The 21,915-nt window shown below is 31.9% G+C and overlaps 1 protein-coding gene across 1 annotated transcript in view; it reads left to right on the forward strand.

Annotated features, from left to right (window-relative positions):
- The first annotated feature begins 733 nt into the window (after nucleotides 1-733).
- Nucleotides 734-21,915, forward strand: part of LOC148607400 (active breakpoint cluster region-related protein-like) — a 43,905-nt gene continuing 22,723 nt past the window's right edge. The window contains exons 1-2 of the mRNA XM_088546974.1: nucleotides 734-2,316; nucleotides 20,975-21,186. Of these exons, the coding sequence (XP_088403100.1) occupies nucleotides 942-2,316; nucleotides 20,975-21,186 (1,587 nt within the window). The 5' untranslated portion in view covers nucleotides 734-941. The remainder of the gene's footprint in view (nucleotides 2,317-20,974; nucleotides 21,187-21,915) is intronic.

Below are 21,915 nucleotides of genomic sequence, written 5' to 3' on the forward strand. Positions count from 1 at the left end.
CTATGTTCCTGGATTACATTCTTTTGATTACCGCTATAACCTTGGTTCCCTTGATTACTCTTTGCAAGAACAGTCAGGTGGTTTAGCCTTGAAGTCCTCAATCTCGAGGTTCTGCAATAGCCTTTTATAATTGAAAATTTTGGATGCGATGGGTGAAGTATAGGAATATGAAATAATTGATATGGATTTGTCTTTGAAATACAGGGGAATTTTGTTGGTAACGTTTTTGTGATGGAGGATGTTAGCCAAATTAATTGCATCTATACCTTTGTTGACAAACGGTAGTGGAAGAAATGATCGTTTTTCTTCATCTTGACTTTTCACACAAACTGGTTTAAAGAGTCTGAGGAAATCAATATTCAAAATGATGGCAACAAGTCTGTATAATGATGAGGTGGGGTCAGAAACAGGAGTGTCAATACTTGTTTTGTAAAGGGAGTGTAGTAGAGTGAGAGGTATAGAATTAAGTTTGGTTCTAACGTGATGAAGTCCAAGAGGTTTTTGTATGAAAGGAAGGAGACCATCTATGGAGACATCATGTAACTTAGGTGACGTATAGTGGCGGTGGCCATGACTCCTTTCCCGTCTTGGATTTTTGTCAAATAAATTCATCACATTTATGTTATTGTTATATTGGCTTGAAAGGTTTCAAAAGCTCCCTAACTTGACAAACTGATAATGAATCATTCTGTGTGAAAATTATGTCATCTTAAAATAGACACTTAAATCTAGCGATTCAATGCAAGGTAACGATTCGTTAATATTTATTCCGTGGTTTTCCCTATATCTAGATAAATATTTATAAATCGGATATTCATAACAACCACGCGACCAATTTACACGTTTAGTGTGTTGTCTTTACCCCGGAAGTAAAGGATGTGTATTGGAGGTACAAGTGAATTTACAGGTAAACAATATCGTAAGTAACAGCTGTTTTCGATATGGATGAAATTCAAAAAAGGTTCAATATTGAGTGGAAAGAACAATTCCCTTCTGATCAAACTCCAGCTTTACAAAGTTTACATAGTGAATGCAAAGATGATATGTCAGATAAAAGGCCTCGAGAAATTCTACAAAAATTGTATAATGTTACAAGAAAAAGATCTGATGAATTGAAAAGTCAATTAAAACAATGTGAATTTATTGAGGAGTTTTTACAAGGTATGTTATCAGCTGATAATGATGATGGCGACATCCAATACAACAAGCGAAAAAGCTCTGAAATCCATGCACTAGAAGACTGTGTTAGAGAAACTGTGAAGGTATCAGCTGGCATAATCCTAGAGAGTAATATTGATGATGTAGCTGATCCAAAAGCAAGTCAACATTCAAATGGATTTCCAGATAACACTGTTTTGACGGCAAATTTGTCGACTGGTCCTCCCAAAACTGAACTAATAACTACACAAAAATGTGATAAGAAAAATTTTGATGAGTGTGAGTCAGGGAATGATCTTAGTAATGATCAGATTAATTCATCACTCAAACATGAAGTGACCATTCAGAGTGATCCTCTGCCACGAAAATTTTCAGGTACCTCAAAAAATCATCGTAGGCCAGTTGTGCCTCCTAGGAGACCAGAAAGAGGAACAGATGCACATGGAATAGAAATTGTGCCAATCAAAAGTGTAAGTGGACCTGTTTTTAAAAGTGCAGTTAATGTGATAGGTGAAAATTCTACCTTCAAATCTTCCTTTAGGGAAACAGATCTTGACTCAGATATTGTATTGAATAAAGGTAACCCTTGTATGATCAATAATCTTGAGAAAAAGCATAGACAATCACCTCACGAGGATGTTATAAAGAAGCATTTACTGGACAATAGTGATACAGATTCAGACGAAGAAAAAATGCGGAAAGGACGTAAAAGTGGGGCAAACATTGACCAAAATGTAGTTGCAACATCTTTTAGAAAGATTAGTAATGAAAATGACCCAGTTACTTCACAAGTGGATACAAGTGCAAAAAGGTTGACATCAGAAAATGCCAACAATCATTTGCCTGTTATTCGGAAAAATAGTGATAAACCTCCAGGAGTTCCAGAACGGAAACCAAGTACAGAGGTAAATAATTCTGAACCCAATTTAAATTCACCAAGAAAAAGAATTCAGAGTAGAAATAACTATGAAAACATTTCTCTAGATTTCATATTAACACGATCACAGGCATTTAATGATGAGTCTCCGGACTCGGAAGAAAATGATGAAGAATTATATGACAATGTTGTCACAAGAAAAGCAGATGACAAGTCAGAAAATAGTGGAAGTAGTCTCTCATCAGAAGGAAAAAACTGTTCAGCAGGTCACTCCCCAAAGGGTAAGATAATGATCTATCTCAACAAATGTCTATCCTTTATTGTTTTGCTTGAACTTATGGAAACCTACATGTACATGTAAATATGTAACTCTTGTTTTTTCTAGGCACACATACATATTACTTTGACATCTGGTTTAGTAGTCACTTTAAATTATCTGTCTTTCCCTAGTCTTTACTTAGTTGAATTTGTGGTACATTCACAGTTTTCAGTTTTTATTTTGGGGTTTCACAATTTTTATACAACATAAGTTTAGAATACCAAGATTAGGGGGAGCTACATATTATATTTGTACCTATCAGGAGTTAGCTTTATGATTTTGGTCTGGCTGTAATGGTGGGATTGACATACACGTTTATCTCAATGACGAATCATGGACATTTTTCCTGCTCCTCCGTTTTCAATCAGATATAATTTGCTTGTACTTGTATGTTTAAGTACAAAAATTTTATATATACAAGTACTACATGTTCACTGTATAATATACATTTGAAATCAATGGTTCTTGTTATCGTTTAGACATTGACTGGTGTAGATTGGTACCATGGTACAAATCATATGTTATGAGTGGTTATTGCCTCTGGAGTATTAAAATGGTGTACATTCATGTTAATGTGTAATATGATGTTGTACACAAATTTATGTTCACATACATGATTGCTGCCAATAAAAATATTTATTTTTCCACTATCCACTTTAGAAACTGTAGTTTTTGGAGTGGCTCCTAATCTAGGCGTAGATGACAAGGAGAAGTTAAAGTAAATTCTGTTTAAAAATAAAATACAATTGTCTATGTAATCCATTACAAAAAATTCTCCCTGTCCTCAACAAATGGGAGAAGTGAGCACAAATAAGAAGTTTTTGTTCATTTCTCCCTCTAGATTAGGCTCTGGTGGAGTTGGAGTACTGTCTCCACCCTGTATACCGAAGTCACCATTTCCAAATTAAATATTGTCTGTAATATTCATCTTCTGTCTACATATACAAAAATATGTTTTTAAGTAACAGTCTTTGTAAGAATCATGCAAATTCTATAGTATATGTAATACTCCCCAGAAAAGGCTTCTGATTTTTATTTTTGTTATTAAATACAGTCTTTGTAAGAATCATCCAAATTCTGTAAAATGTGATAAACCCCAAAAAAGGCTACATATTTTTATTTTTGATATTAAGTTGCTTTATATGTCTATATGATAAAATGTGTAATTATTCATTCCAATCTGTCTCCTCTTAGGAGTTTATTCACATTGAAGTATTATTTCTAAAATTTTGTAGCTGGTACATATGTTATCATATGTACATGTAATTTACACGTAATTTTCCAAGTACGCTTACAAGCTTCAGACGCACTATACATAATTATGGCTGGTTTTGGAAAATGAATCTTGACGACCCCTGAAATCCTATGCCATCCCCTAACGAAAGACTAGGTGAAATGAAATAAAATAACATTTTCATACCTGTAAACCTTTGGAACAGTTCATGTGGGAGATTCTCCTCCATTGATACTATGTCTTGTGGGAGATTTTTATCATTTTTATGTATTTAAGCATTTTGTATGTAAACATTCATTTTTTTAGTATTTCCACAAGAAAATAATAGTCATTTTAACCAATTTTAAATTTATATGTAGAAGATACGTGTACAATGTACTAAATTGCTCATTGATTTTGTGGGAGTCTCCCCCTATTGTGGGAGGGTTAACAGGTATTCAATCACTGAGACCCTGAATGAAATTCTCTTTCACTAAACACTTTACTTATTTTTATGATAAGAGACATCTCTTTACTGTACATGTACACATTTATGATGACACAGACACTTGACTTGTTCTTAACTTACATATTTATAAACAAGAAGCCAAAGTCATTACTTTATCAAATGTTCAAGTGTATGTGTCGGTTTATCAATGTTGACTTCAAACAGGACATTGATTACATGTACTTACATGTAGCAGTTGTATAACATATAAAAGTTTAAGATATACATGTATTGATGACTTTGTTATAAGTACATGTACATACAGAGCCTGACTTTGTCTTGTTGCTCAGGATAATGTGTAAAAAGGATATATGGTGAACCACAACAAATGCATCAGCATATAATTTAAATAAGTGATAGAAATTAGCAGTAGACATATGGACAGAGTCTATGTAATTCAAACAGGTCCATGATGAAATTGGCTCAGTTTACTTTGAAATCTAAAGTGCAGTCTACATAAAATTGTGACGAGTCTATATTGACCAAAATTAAGTTTCTAACACTGTAATTTAAATAAGTACTATTTACATTTGGGCAAGCTAAATACCAGCGATACTGTTTGCCTTAAATTACCTGCAAAATATGGCTGTTTCAACTGATGGAAGTTTTCTAATTCGTTAAAAAAATTGCTTATATTAATATCCCAAATGAGATAAGTTACTTCTTACATGTGCTAAACGAAGGGCAACAAAGTTTTATGTTTTTAACATTCATTATTTTAAGGATAACCTTGTTTTTTTTTTATTTAAGCCAGTGGAATTTTCATCAACGTGCTCATTAAAAAGTTAACTTAAGTTCTGGTATGCTGATATCATTGTAGCTGTACCCTTACCCTTTCCTTGTATGATGGATATTCTCAATCTTTTATTTTCTTACATGTAATGACACGTACAATATTGATGTTTACATACATGTACATGTACCACTGTTTCATATTGGAAATTGAAATTACTGAAATGTTTTGTGTAAAATGCAATGGGGTTGTAATCATGATGATTAAAGACTTAAATTTAAATGATATACTTATTTTTGTTACAGTATTGCAAACATTTAAAGTACATTTTATTCTAAAATGACAATAGAATCTGAATTATCAATAGGCATTGTATAAAGCTTATCTTCTATTTGTTATGACAGATTGCATGCATCTTAATTCCGAACAATATTTAATTAAGTCTTATATACATGTATACTACGTTTGTACATTGTACATTGACTGTACATTGAGAAAAAAAAGAAAAAAAGAAAAAAAGACAATTAAAAGTTCCAAAATAGCTTTGTAGAAAGGTCTTGCTGACTGACAGTGCAGGTTTGAAGTGTGAGTCTTAAGTTAAAGCTCTTAAATCTCATTAACCTCATTAATGGGCCCAGGATTTTATGAAGGAGAGACGTAATAACAAGGATCATTGTAAAAGGAAATCAGATTATGACATGTTTGTTGAATGAATATGATAAATTGCCACATTAAATACAATATATAGCAGATTACAATTTTTTATTTTTTTTTTGAAAAAGAGGGAGGGGATACGCCCATTACACCGTCACATGGACCTGCCCCTGCCCCTGCCCATACCCACTTCTCCCTGTTTTTGTAAGTTATCGTGAACCTTACTCTCCTTAAATCAAGATAAATGGACATTTAAGAAGTATACTTGTACATGTATCTGCAAATTTATTGGGCTCAGTGCTTTAATATTTTAGAATTTTTCCAATGCAGTCGATATAGTTTCGCTTTTTACCCTTTGACCTAAAGGATGCTCTTTTATGGAAACGCAAGTCACCTGATAGCAATTCTGTCTCCCGATTGGCAAAATACTGATAACTTAGTGGCATTCATAAAAACTGTATCGAAAATTTGAATTTGTGTTAGAAAAAACTGTATCGAAAATTTGAAATTGCATGCCATGTGTTATTTTCTTGAAAGAAATCAAGGATTTATAAATATTTTCTATAACTCCTTGAAGAAATGTAGAAACTTTAAGTAAAATTTTAATGCATTGGCTATCTTTTTTTTTAAAAGATAGAACTTGTTTTTACTATCAACAGGAACATTTGCCTTTAAAATTGATTTTCACACAGCAGACTTCAACATGCAAAATATTTACAAATGTAACCTTTCACTTTTCACAAGGAAATGAGAAATGGGAATTCTGATGCATGTCCTATTTTAAACCCTCAGGATGCTGTAGTTGGTCATGCCAAAGTATTTGAAATTTTTATTGACCCTTCCTGTTTTAAAGCTTGTGTCAATTTTTTTTAATTAGGCCTTAAATATTGAACTCCTTGTTTACTGTTCTAGAGATTTTCTTTAAGTATATTAATGCACTTAAAGATATAAGTTTGTTAAAAAAATAAAAAGACTACTTCCATTTATTTAAAAGTTTACTGAAAACCCTCAGAAGCAGGAGACTTTATTAGGTTGGCTACATTAATTCTCTCTGTATTAATATTTTACTAAGGCCTGAATAAAAAATATCCTAGATTGTCATTTCCTGCCAGTCTGATTTTTCACCCTCCACCCAATTTTGTTGTTGATTTTTGCCTAATTCAGGTAAATTTCTTTCATAATAACAGCATTTTCACGAAAATTGATGAAAAAAATAAAATGAAATTCGCCCCTCACCAAACTTTTAACAAAACCGTATGAAAATATTTTTCTGAGGAAGTTTTCTATTATGGCCTAAGTAAAAGTCATAAATATTCTCTGTAAACTATTCTGTATCCATATGCAGTCCAGAAAAATGATGTGGAGTATTTTTCTAAACTATTAATTTGAATTCTTAGTGTGAAAGGTCCATAAAACAAACAAGTATTTTGAAATGGACCAAGGGAAGAAATACTGACTCAACCCCTGTGTGACTCCGTTTGGTGACATAGATTTGACAAGTACATAAATGAACTGAAGATAGATCAACTGATACACAGGCAAATATTTTTCACGTGAAATTCATGTTAATCGAGCTTCACATGAAATTCATGTGAAATTCACATGAAATCAACATGATTTTCATGTGAAATTCACTAACACGAATTTCATGTGAACATTTCATGTGAATTTCACATGAATGCTCCATTCACCCGAATTTCACCTGAACTCTGTCACTTAGTTTATTTGCTCAATTCAGATGAAAATCATGTGAAATTCGTGTGAAAATCATGTGAAATAACATTGCCTGTGTATTAAAGGTGTAGAAAAGAAAGTGGAAAGAAAATATTTTTTCAAAAGGTTGAAAAAGAAAATTAAATTAGATTTAATTAAAACTTACTAATTTGTCAACGAGTCATTATAGAATTGATATGAAAAAGTTATAATACAATTTGAAAATAAATAATTTTAAAACGTAGTTACCGACTTCTTATTTGAAACTACGCATAAATAAACATGTATGGAATGATATGGTAATAAATCAAACTGCATTTACATGTATTTGTAGAAGAAAATATTAAGAAAGTATCTTTGAAGTTGATAAAATTTCTTCTTCCTTAAATTAATATTAAACCTCTTTTTGCTTACTATGGCTTTGCCTCTTAAAGTGCATACTAACTCAAGGATACCTTAGTGATGTTTTAAAAAAACCAACTCTACCGACTGATGCATGCACAAGTTCAGAGAAAAACTTTAAATTTACCATAAATATCTGCATACCCATTCTACATAAATCTGAAATAAAGCATGCTTTGTTTTCAGAAAAATTTTGCATCATAATACAAAAATGTACCTTTAACTTAATGTCCAACCTATATTTCTCATTATTGTCATCAATACCCAAGTATGTGATGTGCTTTTGTTATTTAATATAAAAAAAACTATTTTTTCTACTTTTTACGATTAGAAGGATTGGGTAAAGTTAATGATATTACTTAATTTTTTTTTCAATCAAAAACCAAAAATCGATTAAATACTAATGTGTAATAAATCTAAATACATGTAGTACCAAGTTAGTTATAATCCACCCTATTAAATTTATGCATCTGTTTTGTTCACACCATCTATTAAAGTTTAGGTTTCACTACACCCAGCCATGAATTAAGAGTAAAGTTTCACAGATCACCTGTACATGTACATGTATTTGTTGACCCAAGTGCACTTATCTGTAGCAAAGATACTTAATGTCTGGTTTCATTTTATCAAGAAGTCTAGATTGCCATTTAATCTCCCTTGTTTTATTGAAGATTAACTAGACTATCAATTTGTTATATACTTTTTTTACTGTAGTAAACTTTAGAATTTGTTGCTGGGTTATTGCCGTAAATTCTAGCATTTTTTTTTATTGTAGCAAACTTTAGAATCTGTTTCTGGTTTATTGACAGAGCAGAAATTTCCCAATCCTTTCAGACTGACGGAGCAGAAATTTCCCAATCCTTTCAGACTGACGGAGCAGAAATTTCCCAATCCTTTCAGACTTTGATTAAAGTAATTTTGATAACTCTTGCTTTTCTGTAGATGTCACTTTCAGATTCTGGGTATTTGAAATTAAGTACTTCTGTAAAGTACATTAATGATTTGTTCTATTCAATCAAGCTTAACTGGATTGTAACAACTGAGGTATGTCTCGTTGCTGTCGGCTTATCATATCAGGTTTATCCAATACCCAGCTTTCATTCTTAGTGTTTGATTTTCTGAAAATAGTATATCTAGGGTAGTGGGATTAAATATGTATAACAAGACTGGGATAAATTGAAAGTATCATACTTACCGCAGGGGTGGATCCAGGATTTGAGTTTAGGTGTGGCGTTAATTGAATTTAATACTGTGCAAAGCAAGGCAAAAAATATTATGGGGTGAAGTGTAAAAAAATGTACAGTTCTTATTAGTAGGTTAACATTTCATTTGTGTTAATTGTACATTTATATCAGTAGAAATAAGGGCTTTAAACAGGTATATTTCCCTAGTCCATGATTACCAGAAAATCTTCTGTTCTTAGTAGGATAGTTTTTCATGTTACCAGTACATGTACATGTATGTTTAAGATTATACATCAATGGAATTATTAGGGCTTAAAACATAATTCCTGTATCCACAGTCCACAATTTTTTGAAAATTGACCGTTCTTAGTACATGTACATCAATTTTTATATTTTAGTTATATATTAACTAAGCACTATACATTTAACCACAGTCCATGATTACCTGAAAATTTACAGTTCTTAGTATATCGACCTTTCCTAGTGAGTTTGTTTACCATTGTATATCCCTGTGGTTATAGGTATTATTTAAACACCCACGAAAATCAGTATAGGTGACAGAGGTAGGGCCGTGTGTCTGACCGTTAATAAATCTATTACTGGATTATCCTTTTGATTGGATTGGAGTTATATACAGTTTAAGGATGTGGTTATCCCTGTTCGTAAATATCTACATGATTAAACCATAATATATTGACCCTTTGATATATAATTGAATTTTAAACACTATGGTGGGTTTGTTTAAGGGTAAGCAATCAAATGTATTGTACTGGGTACATCATTTTGTAACTTTATTAGAATTCTTTAGAGTACTCTAGGTGTGCTTACAGTGACAGTGATATTGTAACCCAGAAAGTATCTCAGGAGAAAACAATGTTATACCCCAATGCTTTGCAGGAGGTATATAATGTTTGTTTGTTCATCCACAGCTTTTTCCTTACAATTTTCTCTTGCAAGTATTTATCACAGCCACTTCATATTTTGAAATCTAGCTTTATATAGAAATGTCATATTGTGTGATTCAGTTTCCTGGAGTGATTACAACTTCTTGTTTATGGTCTTAGTTTACATTTTTACTATTGTTACTGTTTGGGATGGGGAGTGGGGTCTTTACTCAAAGTTTTTTTTACGGTTTCTATAGTTCAAGATTCCCAGTTAGTCATGAAATGAATCAAAAGGATTTCAAATGAGATAAATGATTTCCCAATTTATATTTTAAATGATTATGTTGGAGGTTATGATTAACTGTTGTGTTATTACATCATTTTATCAAGTTATGTGGTCTTTAGATTTGCTGGTAAAGTTTTAACACAGTTGTGCATTTAAGAAAAAGTTTTTGATGGTAACCTTGATCGCATTCTACAGTATTAGTATTTTTTAGGTATTTAATTAGAAAATATTTGCAAGGAAATTATGATTTAATATACATTTGTATATAGCTTACTACAGTCCTCCAGATATATAAATATTATCTGACATTATATATGTTATCTTAATGAGTTGGTTAGAGAAACAACTTAATGTTTATAATGCTTGTATTTGAAACTTAGTTTTAAATCTATAGAGATTTAAAGCAAATGAGTAAACTGCATGTATAGTGAATCCTATTCAAACCAAAACTTTTTTGAACTTTGAAATTTGTTCAGTTTACCAAGGTTCAAAATACACTGAAATTTATATAAAGGGACTAGAAGGTGTTTGGGCTAGACAGATTTTCTTTACTTTTCAGGGTTCAGTTTAGACAGTTTTTTAGAGACTTTTTATGTGTTTAATGCATTGAACATTTTTTTCCAAAATTTTTGCAATTTTGACATCATTGATTAAAGTTAATACGTTTATCTTTGCACATTGCATATAGCTTAATTAACTGTAGGTGGAATTCTATTAAATTTTTGATAAATGAATGCATAGCAAAATGTTCATGAGATTATGATTAAAGACTAGGATTTATTTGGAATTTTCCCTTTCTACATATAGACTTGTACATGTAATTGAATTTTTCTGTCTTGACATCAAGTACATTGTAAGTGCATGCTCCCAATACAAATGCCAGTAGTGCCCCTCTTATGTGAACACGTATTTTCAACTTTATGATCCTATAAATTAAATTTTTTGGGTACACCCTCATGCAATAAGATTTTATTGGTGAAATACATGTACCTTCCCAATTGATAATACCGCTGTTTACAATTGCTCTTTAATATAACTATACTACCAAGTGGTCTGTAGAGAGTGCCATGATAATGCATATATTGATATACATGTATTATGCAACAACAGAACTTGACAGTGTTTTTCTTGGATATGTGGGAAAGAGATATCAGTCATATATTTCATTGTATATTTAAGGAAGTATGAATGAAACAATAGAAAGTGTACTGCCTTTTAATGTATGTCAATTACTTCAGTGGATTTACAGTGAAACTTTGTCTTAAGTGACCTCTCAATGGATAGCAAGATCTTGGAGGCTTAAGGCAGGTCCCTGTTAAAGTTTCAGGTTAATTTTACATACATGTAGAAAACACAGCATAGGGATTTTTTATCTGTCTCTTTTGACAGTTTCATGCTGAATGCACTGCAGGTTAATAAAACAGATTGGACAGCAAATATTTAAAAATTTAACCCTTCAAAAATTGGCTTTTGACACAATACAAAACATTCCAAAAAAGGAATTGCTTTTTTTTCTTTTTAGAAACAAAAACTATGAAAAATTACTGATTGTTTTCAAAATTCCATTAAAAAAAAATTCCATCCACTTAAATTGGTTAATTTTTCAACACAGGACTGAAATACCTCTTGCATCCTTTAAACACTTGATTATGAAAAAATAATGATTGTTTTCAAAATTCTATTTAAAAAACTGTATTTGATTGGTTAAGATTTTTTCAACATAAGACTGAAATACCTCATGCATAGTATACATTGCTTGTATGTTGTTTTTTTTATTGTGCCCAGTGTAGTCCTGTATATGGACTAACATGTAGACCTAATATTCATCTTTTTCAAGTTTTTTTCCTTGTGTGGGCTGAAGAAAAGGTGCAGGAATGTGGCATTTAATTTATTGGGTTTTCCAATATTTGATGTGGCGTCCTTCTCTATCTACGAACAAGGAAGTATACTGGTTCCTTGGTACATATCCTTAATATTGGATAACAGTATGTGGTCTTCATAATGGTTTCCCTATCTTGCTCTTTAATTGGGTGGTCTTTCTTATTTGCATTTTAAATGGCTATTTTTTTTGTTTGAATGGACCCTATGTTCTGTAATCTCGATACTGTTATATATGTTGGTAAAGGAAGTTTAACTCTAAATTTACATTTTCTTGTGGGGTGAAAAAAAAGTGACACTGTCATGAAATAACAATTAAAGCTATCCGAGATGTGATGAGCTGTACACCAATTTTGCTGTATAGCAGGTAATTTTCCTGCTAATTTACATTATTTGTTCTTTGCAGAAGTGTATCAAATTTTAGCATTCTTTCATTTTTGGACCTTAAAATGTTTTAAAATGAATGCAACATTAGGTGATCTTTAAATTTGATGCTTCCCTGCTAGCCTTAAAAAATAACCTATTTACACCTTTAAAAAAATGGGGGGGGGGAGGGGGTATCTCATTATTCAATTTCAACAGGAACAGGAAGTGATTTACAAAAACAAGGTCATAGTCCTGCTGTGTAGAAGTTTAAAGTGTCATGGTATACATTGTACATGTAACAACTTTTGCACAATGAACAAAATAGATTTCTTAACAGTTTATATCTTGAAATTTTTAGATTTTTTTTTCTTTGAGAATTTGTCTTTATGACATATTGTTTAAGAATTCCCAGTAAATATGGTGCAATGAATGGAATTTAAATTTGAGGGTAAACATTTGTTAATTCCTTTAGATTACCTCATTAAAAACACTGATAACATGACATGAAATGGCTGCTTTAATTTTGATAAACTACAAATCTTCACTTGGGCTTAAAGCAATCAAAACCGTATTAGAAGTGTTTCATTTCAATAGTTGATAGAAGAAATAGCCTAAAATATACTTTAATTTGAGAAGAAAACAAAAGTTAAAGATTAAGGTTTTAAGATCATAGATTTTTTTTTATGGTCAAGAAAAGAAAATTGGCAATTCAAAAAGCAAACAGTTTCAAGCTTTATATTAATATAAAATGTTACCTTGATCTAATTTTGATACATGTATTTGAAAGTCATGATGTAAAGTAATGGTATACTTTGTTATACATAACATGTGAGGCCAGTTTATATATATGTAATGGCCTAAAATTTGTTGGTTTTCAGTTGATATATACATGTATATATATATGAAGATTGTTTTTGCTCAGTATTGATAGGGGTGATGGCTTCAGGCCTATTGCACAGTTTACACTCTATATACAATTATGAAAGGAAATGAAATTTGCTTTTATTTGATGACAAAATTAATGTGAAGGAGGGTAAAAGATTCTATCAGTTGAACCCATTACGGTGGTATATTGTCCTCGTAAGAAGTAAACTTTGTGACGAAATATCTGTGGTTTTGGTACGCTCTTTATTTGAAGGTTACATCACTTTTGAGTAATGCATTGTTGATACTTGTGAAATATTTAAATACCCTTAACAAACTAGTGTTATAAGATTTGTAAATATTGGCTTTCATAATCACATGGTTTTTGGGCGTTAAATTCCAACTTTATTTCACAGTGACGATAAGTCATTCTCTAAGTACAAATCAGGAACTAGGCAATCGTCTTTTTCTTTTAGTTATTTTTAGCATGGCACCATCAAATTATGTATGGTTGATATTTTTAGAAAGACTTTTTTTTTTTTATCAAAAATTGAATTTTGCTGGTTTATAATACAACCTTAAAGGTCATATAGCCTATATGCAAGTTTATTACTTAATTTGTAACCATGAGAACTCAACTAGCCACAGAAATTGCAGGTATTTACATGCTTTGTATTTTTTTAATATTTTTATAATATTTTTATGATATTGCTTAAAAAAAAAAATTGGGGAATTAGACAGTTGATGATATCTTTTATATTACATGCATAAAAAGTATTGGTAATGTAAGCTTGCCATTGGTATCAATATTTAAGAAATCTTAACATTATCAACCACAATTTGATTTTGCATCTTTGATCATTGAGACATTTTAGAATGAGATATTATGGAATTGATATCCAATATAGGGCTAGATCCAGGAAGAGGGTTCGTTGATTTGACCCCCCCTCCCACCTCACTTAAAGTGGTGGATCCAGGAAGAGGTTTCGTTGATTTGACCCCCCCTCCCTCCTCACTTAAAGTAGTGGATCCAGGAAGAGGGTTCATTGATTTGACCCCCCCCCCCACCTCGCTTCTAGTGGTGGATCCAGGAAGAGGGTTGGTTGATTTGACCCTCCCACCTCGCTTCTAGTGGTGAATCCAGGAGGAGGGTTCATTGATTTGACCCCCCACCTCGCTTCTAGTGTTGGATCCAGGAAGAGGGTTTGTTGATTTGACCCCCCCCCCACCTCGCTTCTAGTGGTGGATCCAGGAAGAGGGTTGGTTGATTTGACCCTCCCACCTCGCTTCTAGTGGTGAATCCAGGAGGAGGGTTCATTGATTTGACCCCCCACCTCGCTTCTAGTGTTGGATCCAGGAAGAGGGTTTGTTGATTTGACCCCCCCCCCCCCACCTTGCTTATAGTGGTGGAACCAGGAAGAGGGTCCATTGGTTTGATCATCTCTCTAGTAGTGGATCCAGGAAAAGGGGTTTGTTGTTTGGAACCCCACTTTGCTGATGGAAAACTTAATTTTGTGCAAAAGTTTTGCTAAAATGAGCATGCAGTGGCCTGGACCCCCTCCCCTTACTTCAACTACCCTTGCAATCGTTTTGTGAACTCATCTTTTGTCTTTAGGAATTTCTTTTTTATTATTTTGTATAATTGTTGATTGTTAAATTGTAGTTATTGGTTGAACCTGTGTTTTGTTTTTGTGGTTTTGTAAAAAAAAAAATCTTCAGTTTTAAAAAAAAAAAAATTAGTTTTTTTTCCTTTTAACATTATTATTATTTCCATGTTTCATCATTGGAAATTACTTGTAACTGTTCATTTACAACTGTTACATTGTTTCAAAACCACAGGACAGGCATTACAAAAACATTGCAAAAACATACATCAGTTTTTTTAAAAATAATGTTGACCAGGCAAAAGACAACTGGAGGTCAATTTGGACAAGCTAAATTAGTCACTGGATAAATATTTTATATATAACATATCATTAAGATCAGTCAAATTCTCAATAAAAGAGTACAAATTGGTGAAATTTATGTGTGAGTGTTTGGCCTTGGGGAAGATAATACGACACCATCTGTTTATATATGGATTTGTTTTGAATGTACAGTTATATCTATGGTATCTTGACTTTTTGATGAAAATTCTACTTACCCACCATAAAAACTATGCATGCCTTATGTTTATGCATATTTATTTGGGGAAGTATAGTTTAACTGTTATGAATGTACAGTTATATTTATGTTATCCTACATTCTACTGTGTACAATATAAACATTTTACACTTCTTTTGCTGTAGGGCAAGTTGTTGAAAATTCTACATGCGCGCAATAAAAACTAAGTTGTCCCAATGCAAGTTTAAATATTTGGTTGATTTTTTTTGGGCAAGTTTCATTTAACTTTTATTTTCTCTGGCCTCTGTATGTTTCGTTTTCACCTTTAGTTTATTTTTTTTTCATCTTATTTGAGTATATAAGGGAAATTCTTTCCCTGTACCTGTATATATTGATGTTTTTGGGCCAACTAAAGCCTGTCCTGTGGTATGAGGATTTCCTCATCAATCACTGAAGACCAATGGGTGGTCTTGGGCTGCCATTTTCATCCTGATGAAGTTGTTGTCTCTTTGACATGTACACCATGCCTATTCTCATTACATTTAAACTATTTGGTTATTTATTTGGGCAAATATGATTTAACTTGTATTTGTCTGAATGTACATGTATGGTAATTTTGCTTGTCTAAGGCAATATGACAAGTTATGTCATCAGCCCCTGCCCAATCTGACAAGTTATGTCATCAGCCCCTGCCCATTCTGACAAGTTATGTCCTCAGCCCCTGCCCAATCTGACAAGTTATGTCCTCAGCCCCTGCCCAATCTGACAAGTTATGTCATCAGCCCCTGCCCATTCTGACAAGTTATGTCCTCAGCCCCTGCCCAATCTGGATGGATGATATGATTCTGTGCAGTTTAATTTGGCAAAATTAATTATAGTCTTAGATGTAGCACTATTTTAACAAGGATTTGTTTGTCTTGAATGTATAGTTAAATCTGTGATTATTGAATCCCACTTTCTGGTTTAGTCCATTTTCAGTGTTAATATATGTGCTTAGTTGTTAATATAACTACATAAGGTTTGATTTATACAGTTATTACTGTAGATATATGCATATATATTGACAAAATCATGTTATTGAATTATCATCATGTGTCAATGTACTCATGTACAACAACTTCAATTATTTAAACTGGGTTCATTTGGTTTGTTTTCTTTCAAATAAAATATAAATTAAAAGAAAGATGTGCTTTTACATGGCTGGTTTAAATGTGCCTGAAAGTTTACATGTACAAGACCCAATTTGATATTAAAATTACTCAACATACTTGTGTCATGCAATATTTTGTACTCCTCATTTTTTGGGCAATGCCCAATTTTGGGGTTTGGTACAAAACAATAAATTCTGAAATCTGACACTGCATGCATTTTATTTGGGATGATAGTCACTTACAAACCAAAATGGGATTGATGGTTTCTGTTATGGGAAAAATTAATTTTATATCCAAGTTTCATCTGGGAAGGAGGAAATTTCTAAATTCTAGAACACTGGCTGTAATATGCAGTCATGCAGAACATCATGTTCCTGTTATAGATGAACTTGATAATACATATGAAATGAATTGTATGTGTAGGTGATAGTGGAGGGATTTGGGGGGGGGGGTATCTTTTCCATGACATCACCAACTACCTCTAGTTTTTAATGGAAATCTTATAGAAAGGAAATATGAAGAGTTAAAGTTAAGAGCTTTCATAGAAAATAGCTTTAAAAGGAAATCTGATATAAACAGATGAATTTCAAGTGTTTTATCAATGAATCAATTAGATATATGTGTATAACTTTAGTCTAATTTAATTATACAGAAAAAAATCGACTCTGATTTCTTTTTAAAAAATTCCTTTATGATAGAACTGTTTAATGAGTTCATGAGTAGTTGAAATTTCTGTTTGAACTAAAGCATTACTTCTTATTTCTGGGTAAGAGAATGCTTTTGAACTTGAAAATGTAGTAAAGCTTTGTTTTGATTTGACACATTAGGCCAAGTATAATGATATGTTTCTTTAATGTTCCCTACTTAGAGCATGAGGGGGGAGGTTCTCCAACTATTTGTTATGCAGCTCAACTAGAGCATGGGGGGGGGTTTCTCCAACTATTTGTTATGCAGCCCATCTAGAGGATAAGGGGGGGGGTTTCTCCAACTATTAGTTATGCAGCCCAACCATAGTTGGAGCAAGCCCTTGTACTCCGAGCTTAGAATGTAAGTAAGTAGGTAGTAATGAAATTTTATATCATGAACATACACCAAAACTGCTAAAACTACTGATTTAAACCAAGGGGAGAAAATAAAATGAGTTGTTATTAAAAAATAAAAATATGTTTTAATAGGGGCACCTTTAATGAATAGAAAAGGGGAGCAGTAAACAAATAAATTTTTATTTTAGGCCATATACAATTTTAAAAGAGCTTTCTAAATGTCTAGTGTATGTCACAAAAATTACTTCGTTCCTTATATTCTGATACCCAATGTCACATGACTAATTTGGATAAAATTTACCGGTATGCAGATTTTTTAGAACATTAAATGGATGTGAAAGAGTAATTAAGAATCTGTCATTAACTTGCTATTTTGGGCTTTTCCACAGGAAAAAGGAACAGGGGTGTCCGGTCATGTTTTTGTTTAGACAAACCAGTTTTCTGGGATTTTGAAGGTAATTGACCAATTAACCAGTTGTCCACAATAAGTCATGTGTATGCAACTGAAGGTGGTTCACTGCTTTGGTTTGAAAATTTTATAAGAATTCTCACAGATTTTACAGACAGCAAAAAATATTTAAATTCCAGGAATAGAGTTGGTCTTCCCTTGAACAGACAATTATCTGATGAAATTTTGGTAGTTTAAAATTGGACAATTGATAGAGTCTTAAGATTTAGCTCTGGTTGAGAGTTTAAATGTCCTTAAATTCTTCAAATTTAAAGGTCATTTAATAAGAAAAGACCAAGTCTATTCCTGAAGTTAAATATATTACTTGCTTTGATTTTTTTATCTAAAATCTAACATTTTCAGAATTTCATCCTTAAAAGTTGAAATTGGTATAATTCAGGTCACAGGAAATGACTGTGTAATAGATGTGTCACCTAAGCCCTTGACCAATATTTCAACCTATATAGGTCTCAGTATTGTATTAATTTTCCCATAGACTTCTATAGTGAAGTGCATATCTTTAGGATTTTTTAAAAAATATGTTAATTAATTCAAGAAAACTTTCACTTATGTATCATTTCTAAGGACATGTGCAAAAATAATTTCCCGCAAAAAAGAAAATAGGGTGAGTCCATGAAGATTGGACAGAAAAGTAGTCTTGAACTATAAATAGCCATTTCCCTACTTTCACTTTGGTTTTGCACTCACCAAACCAACCTTTTCAGTGGAACATTTTTATGATATTATGTTATATTTTCTTTTAAAAAAGTTCTTCATCTTACAGTGTGATGTTTGCTCTATTTTTTCAGTCATTGTTCATATCTTTTGACAAAACATTAGTTTGTAGAGAGGCAAAAAGAGAATGCACTATATTTTTATAGCATCCATGTTATGACATACACCCGCTCAGGGATATGCAATACGATACTGGTACCTATATACATAAAGTGAATTTTTTTGCAAGTCATTATGGTACATTTATCAGTTACCAGTTCTAGAAAATAGTAATTACTTTTTTTTTTTAAATTGGTACATTGTAATTATGTATTTAAAATGGAAACATGACCAAATTTTGATTCTGTCAAGGACAGGAAGATTGTTGATTTATGACATAAAATTTTTACAGGAAATATTTCAAATTTGAAACATTACCATGCTTGTTAAACAAATTTTGGTGTCCAAAATAGATTTTTGGGGAAGTGCACTTTTCATGGCTGGAAACATTTCTGTGTGAATGTTTGACAGTTAACAACTCTTAGTTGAACAAAAAAAAAAACAATTGAAGTAACCTACAATTACTTTGAATATACTGCAATTCAGATCAATATTTTTGTGGAGTTGTCTCCCATTTACTTCCTTATTTGTGTGGTAAAATATGTATTATTTTAGTGATTGTTAGTAGATTTTTGGTTAGAATAAGTGGGCAGGACATCAAAACAATAAACATTGTATTACATAAAACTCCAACTTTTTTGAAAGAGGAAATGATTTATTGAGACCCGGAAATGGACAATAGATAGGGAAAAAAATCATGTTTTGTTTTACTATGTGCATAGTTGGAACAAAAGATAATTTCAATACAATTGTTGTACTAAATGAATCTTTTTGTTTTGTAAAAATCTATCTGTTATTTAGGCCTTGTAGATAGCTGTTTGGTCTAGTTTAGTTTCTGACCCAAAATATCCATGGAAAATAAATTGTTCAGCCTAAAAAAAAAGACATATAAAGATCATGGTTTTTATATTCTTTATTGATGAAGTAGTGATACCGAAAGTATTCTAAGTATATCATGGTGTTGTTTTATAATTATACCCACTGCCAAGAAGTTTTCAGTGGTAATAATTCTGTCTATGTCCATTTGTGTGTCTCCATAACTTACAAGCCCAACTCCTGCTAAACTGCTCAAGGGATTTCAGTGCAATTTTATAGGAAGTTTGGCATCATATTTGGTTATGTATAGGAAGGAAGATGTTTATTGTCCTATATAACAAGAATTGATATGGTAAATATGTCAAAGAGGCCACCCATATTAAAACTCGTAAACAAAATTAACTCCTTCTATACTCCCTCTTTGGATTTTGACAAAACTTGATAGGATGATTAGACATTATGTGTAGATGTGCATTAAAAGAGAGTTTGAGTGCCAGGTTGCTGCTAGGGGAGATAATTCAAATTAATGGTTAAATATGATAAGGTGTTCTTTATGCTTGTTCACATCATTTTAATGAAAATTTACTTTGTATTACACTGAAATTTAAACATTGATAAATGTTGATAATTCTATAAAATATTTCTGACACCTTGACATGTTTTGAAACTTTTCTGTTTCTGGTATCCTGTTTGTTGTATTCTTTTGATTCATGCAGTGAATATGTGCATTGTATTTGTAGTTAATAACAAGTTATATTATGTTACATGTATATTACTCACAGAAAAAAAAAATGAAAATAAAACATGATGTCTCTTTTATTTGATTGTGGTTTGAAACAAGAGATACTGATTTTTGCTAAGTCACGATTTGAGATAGGGAAGTTGGAAGGTTTTCATCTTTAGAGTGTATGCATTATGATCATTGCAGGTTTACCCAGATAAAAGATATCAAAGGATGCCTGATAAATTCAAAAACAATAATGATTCAGGAATTTATTTTCTGTCGTGTTTACAAATCTGCCTTATCTTGGATTTTTAAGGCATTTTTGTATTGAATGTTTAAAATCATGGACTTTTAAATCAATTTGAGCTTTTTGAAATATTAACAGTTGGTCTCCATTTTAATATGGATCAGGAAGAAAGCGAAAAATAAAAGTGGCCCTCAAACTGCATATAAAAACACAGATTTTAAGTTGGTCGTCAGTTTTGGTCATGGCTTTGTTGGAGGTATATAGCAATCACCTTGTGTTTATCTATCCACCCTTTCCTTTGTTTACTTTTTCATTACAGTTTACTCTGCAATTGTATGCTTACTATAGTCATTTGTTAGTGTGACAGAAGTGAAGCTTAATATAAGTATTCCATATAATATGTGATTTAATTTCAGACAAAACAAACTTCCAGTTTGACGACTTTGCTAATATTTTGACCATGTATATATTTTTACTTTGATATGAAGTTGAGGATATCTTTTATTGAGTTATGATCACTGTTTTTTTGAGTTTGAAAATATTTTTCATGAAAAATTTTATTGTTACAGTTAACCATGATGATCATGTTCACTCAGTGCGGGATTCAGTGTTTATTGGGGAGGATGGAAGCATAGTAAGAGAAGAGAGTTTCCTTGACAAGGATTCATGTGATGGAGGCAGCAATGATGACAATCAAGGTCACACAAAGGTCATATACAGCAAGGTTGCAGAAGATGAGGATAGCACAGAAGATAATGTGAGCTGTGACAGTCTTGATGATGTAAGATGAAGTGCTACAATTTTTTTCCCCAAATAATTTTTTAAGGGGATATAGAAATTTTCTGTCAATTGGTCTGACCCTCCCCATTTTTTTATGTGAAATTTCCTATGAAAGGTTTATTTGATTTTAATAAATTTTTATACAATAAAACCTGGTTAAACTTAAACTGGTATAAACTAGAAATCTTCAGAGAAGTCTCTTTCGACAATAGTACATGTATACCTTGAAATCTTTGTGGCATTTTTGTTTTCACTATTTTTGTGTTCAGACTTTTAACATGAAAATTAAACTGCTGTGAATATTGTATTTACATTGTATTACCAATTTAAAACTGGATGAAAGCAGATTAATGAAACTGGGGAAAAAGGTCAATGCAAAAATTTCCCTGTTTTACTGTAGCAAATCTTTTAAATCAAAGGGTGTGAGAGAATAATCAAGAGAACTAAGGTTATAGCGGTAATCCAAGAGTAATCAAGGGAACCAAGGTTGTAGCGGTAATCAAAGAGTAATCAAGGGAACCAAGGTTATAGCAGTAATCAAAAGAATGCAATCCAGGGACAGAGACCAGACATGGAAAACAGACAAACACAACAAAGAACATAAAGTAACTAAAATCATATATACAAAGTAACAAAAGCAAATGAGCAACTCAGCGGGTTTTATTGTATGACGGCTGTTTATTATGCATAAAGCAATTGTTATCAGATGCTTTAAAAAGGAAAACTCCAA

Source organism: Perna viridis, chromosome 9 (assembly GCF_037379345.1).
Source record: "Perna viridis isolate PV_CMFRI_1.1 ecotype Kerala chromosome 9, ASM3737934v1, whole genome shotgun sequence".
NCBI classification, from domain to species: domain Eukaryota; kingdom Metazoa; phylum Mollusca; class Bivalvia; order Mytilida; family Mytilidae; genus Perna; species Perna viridis.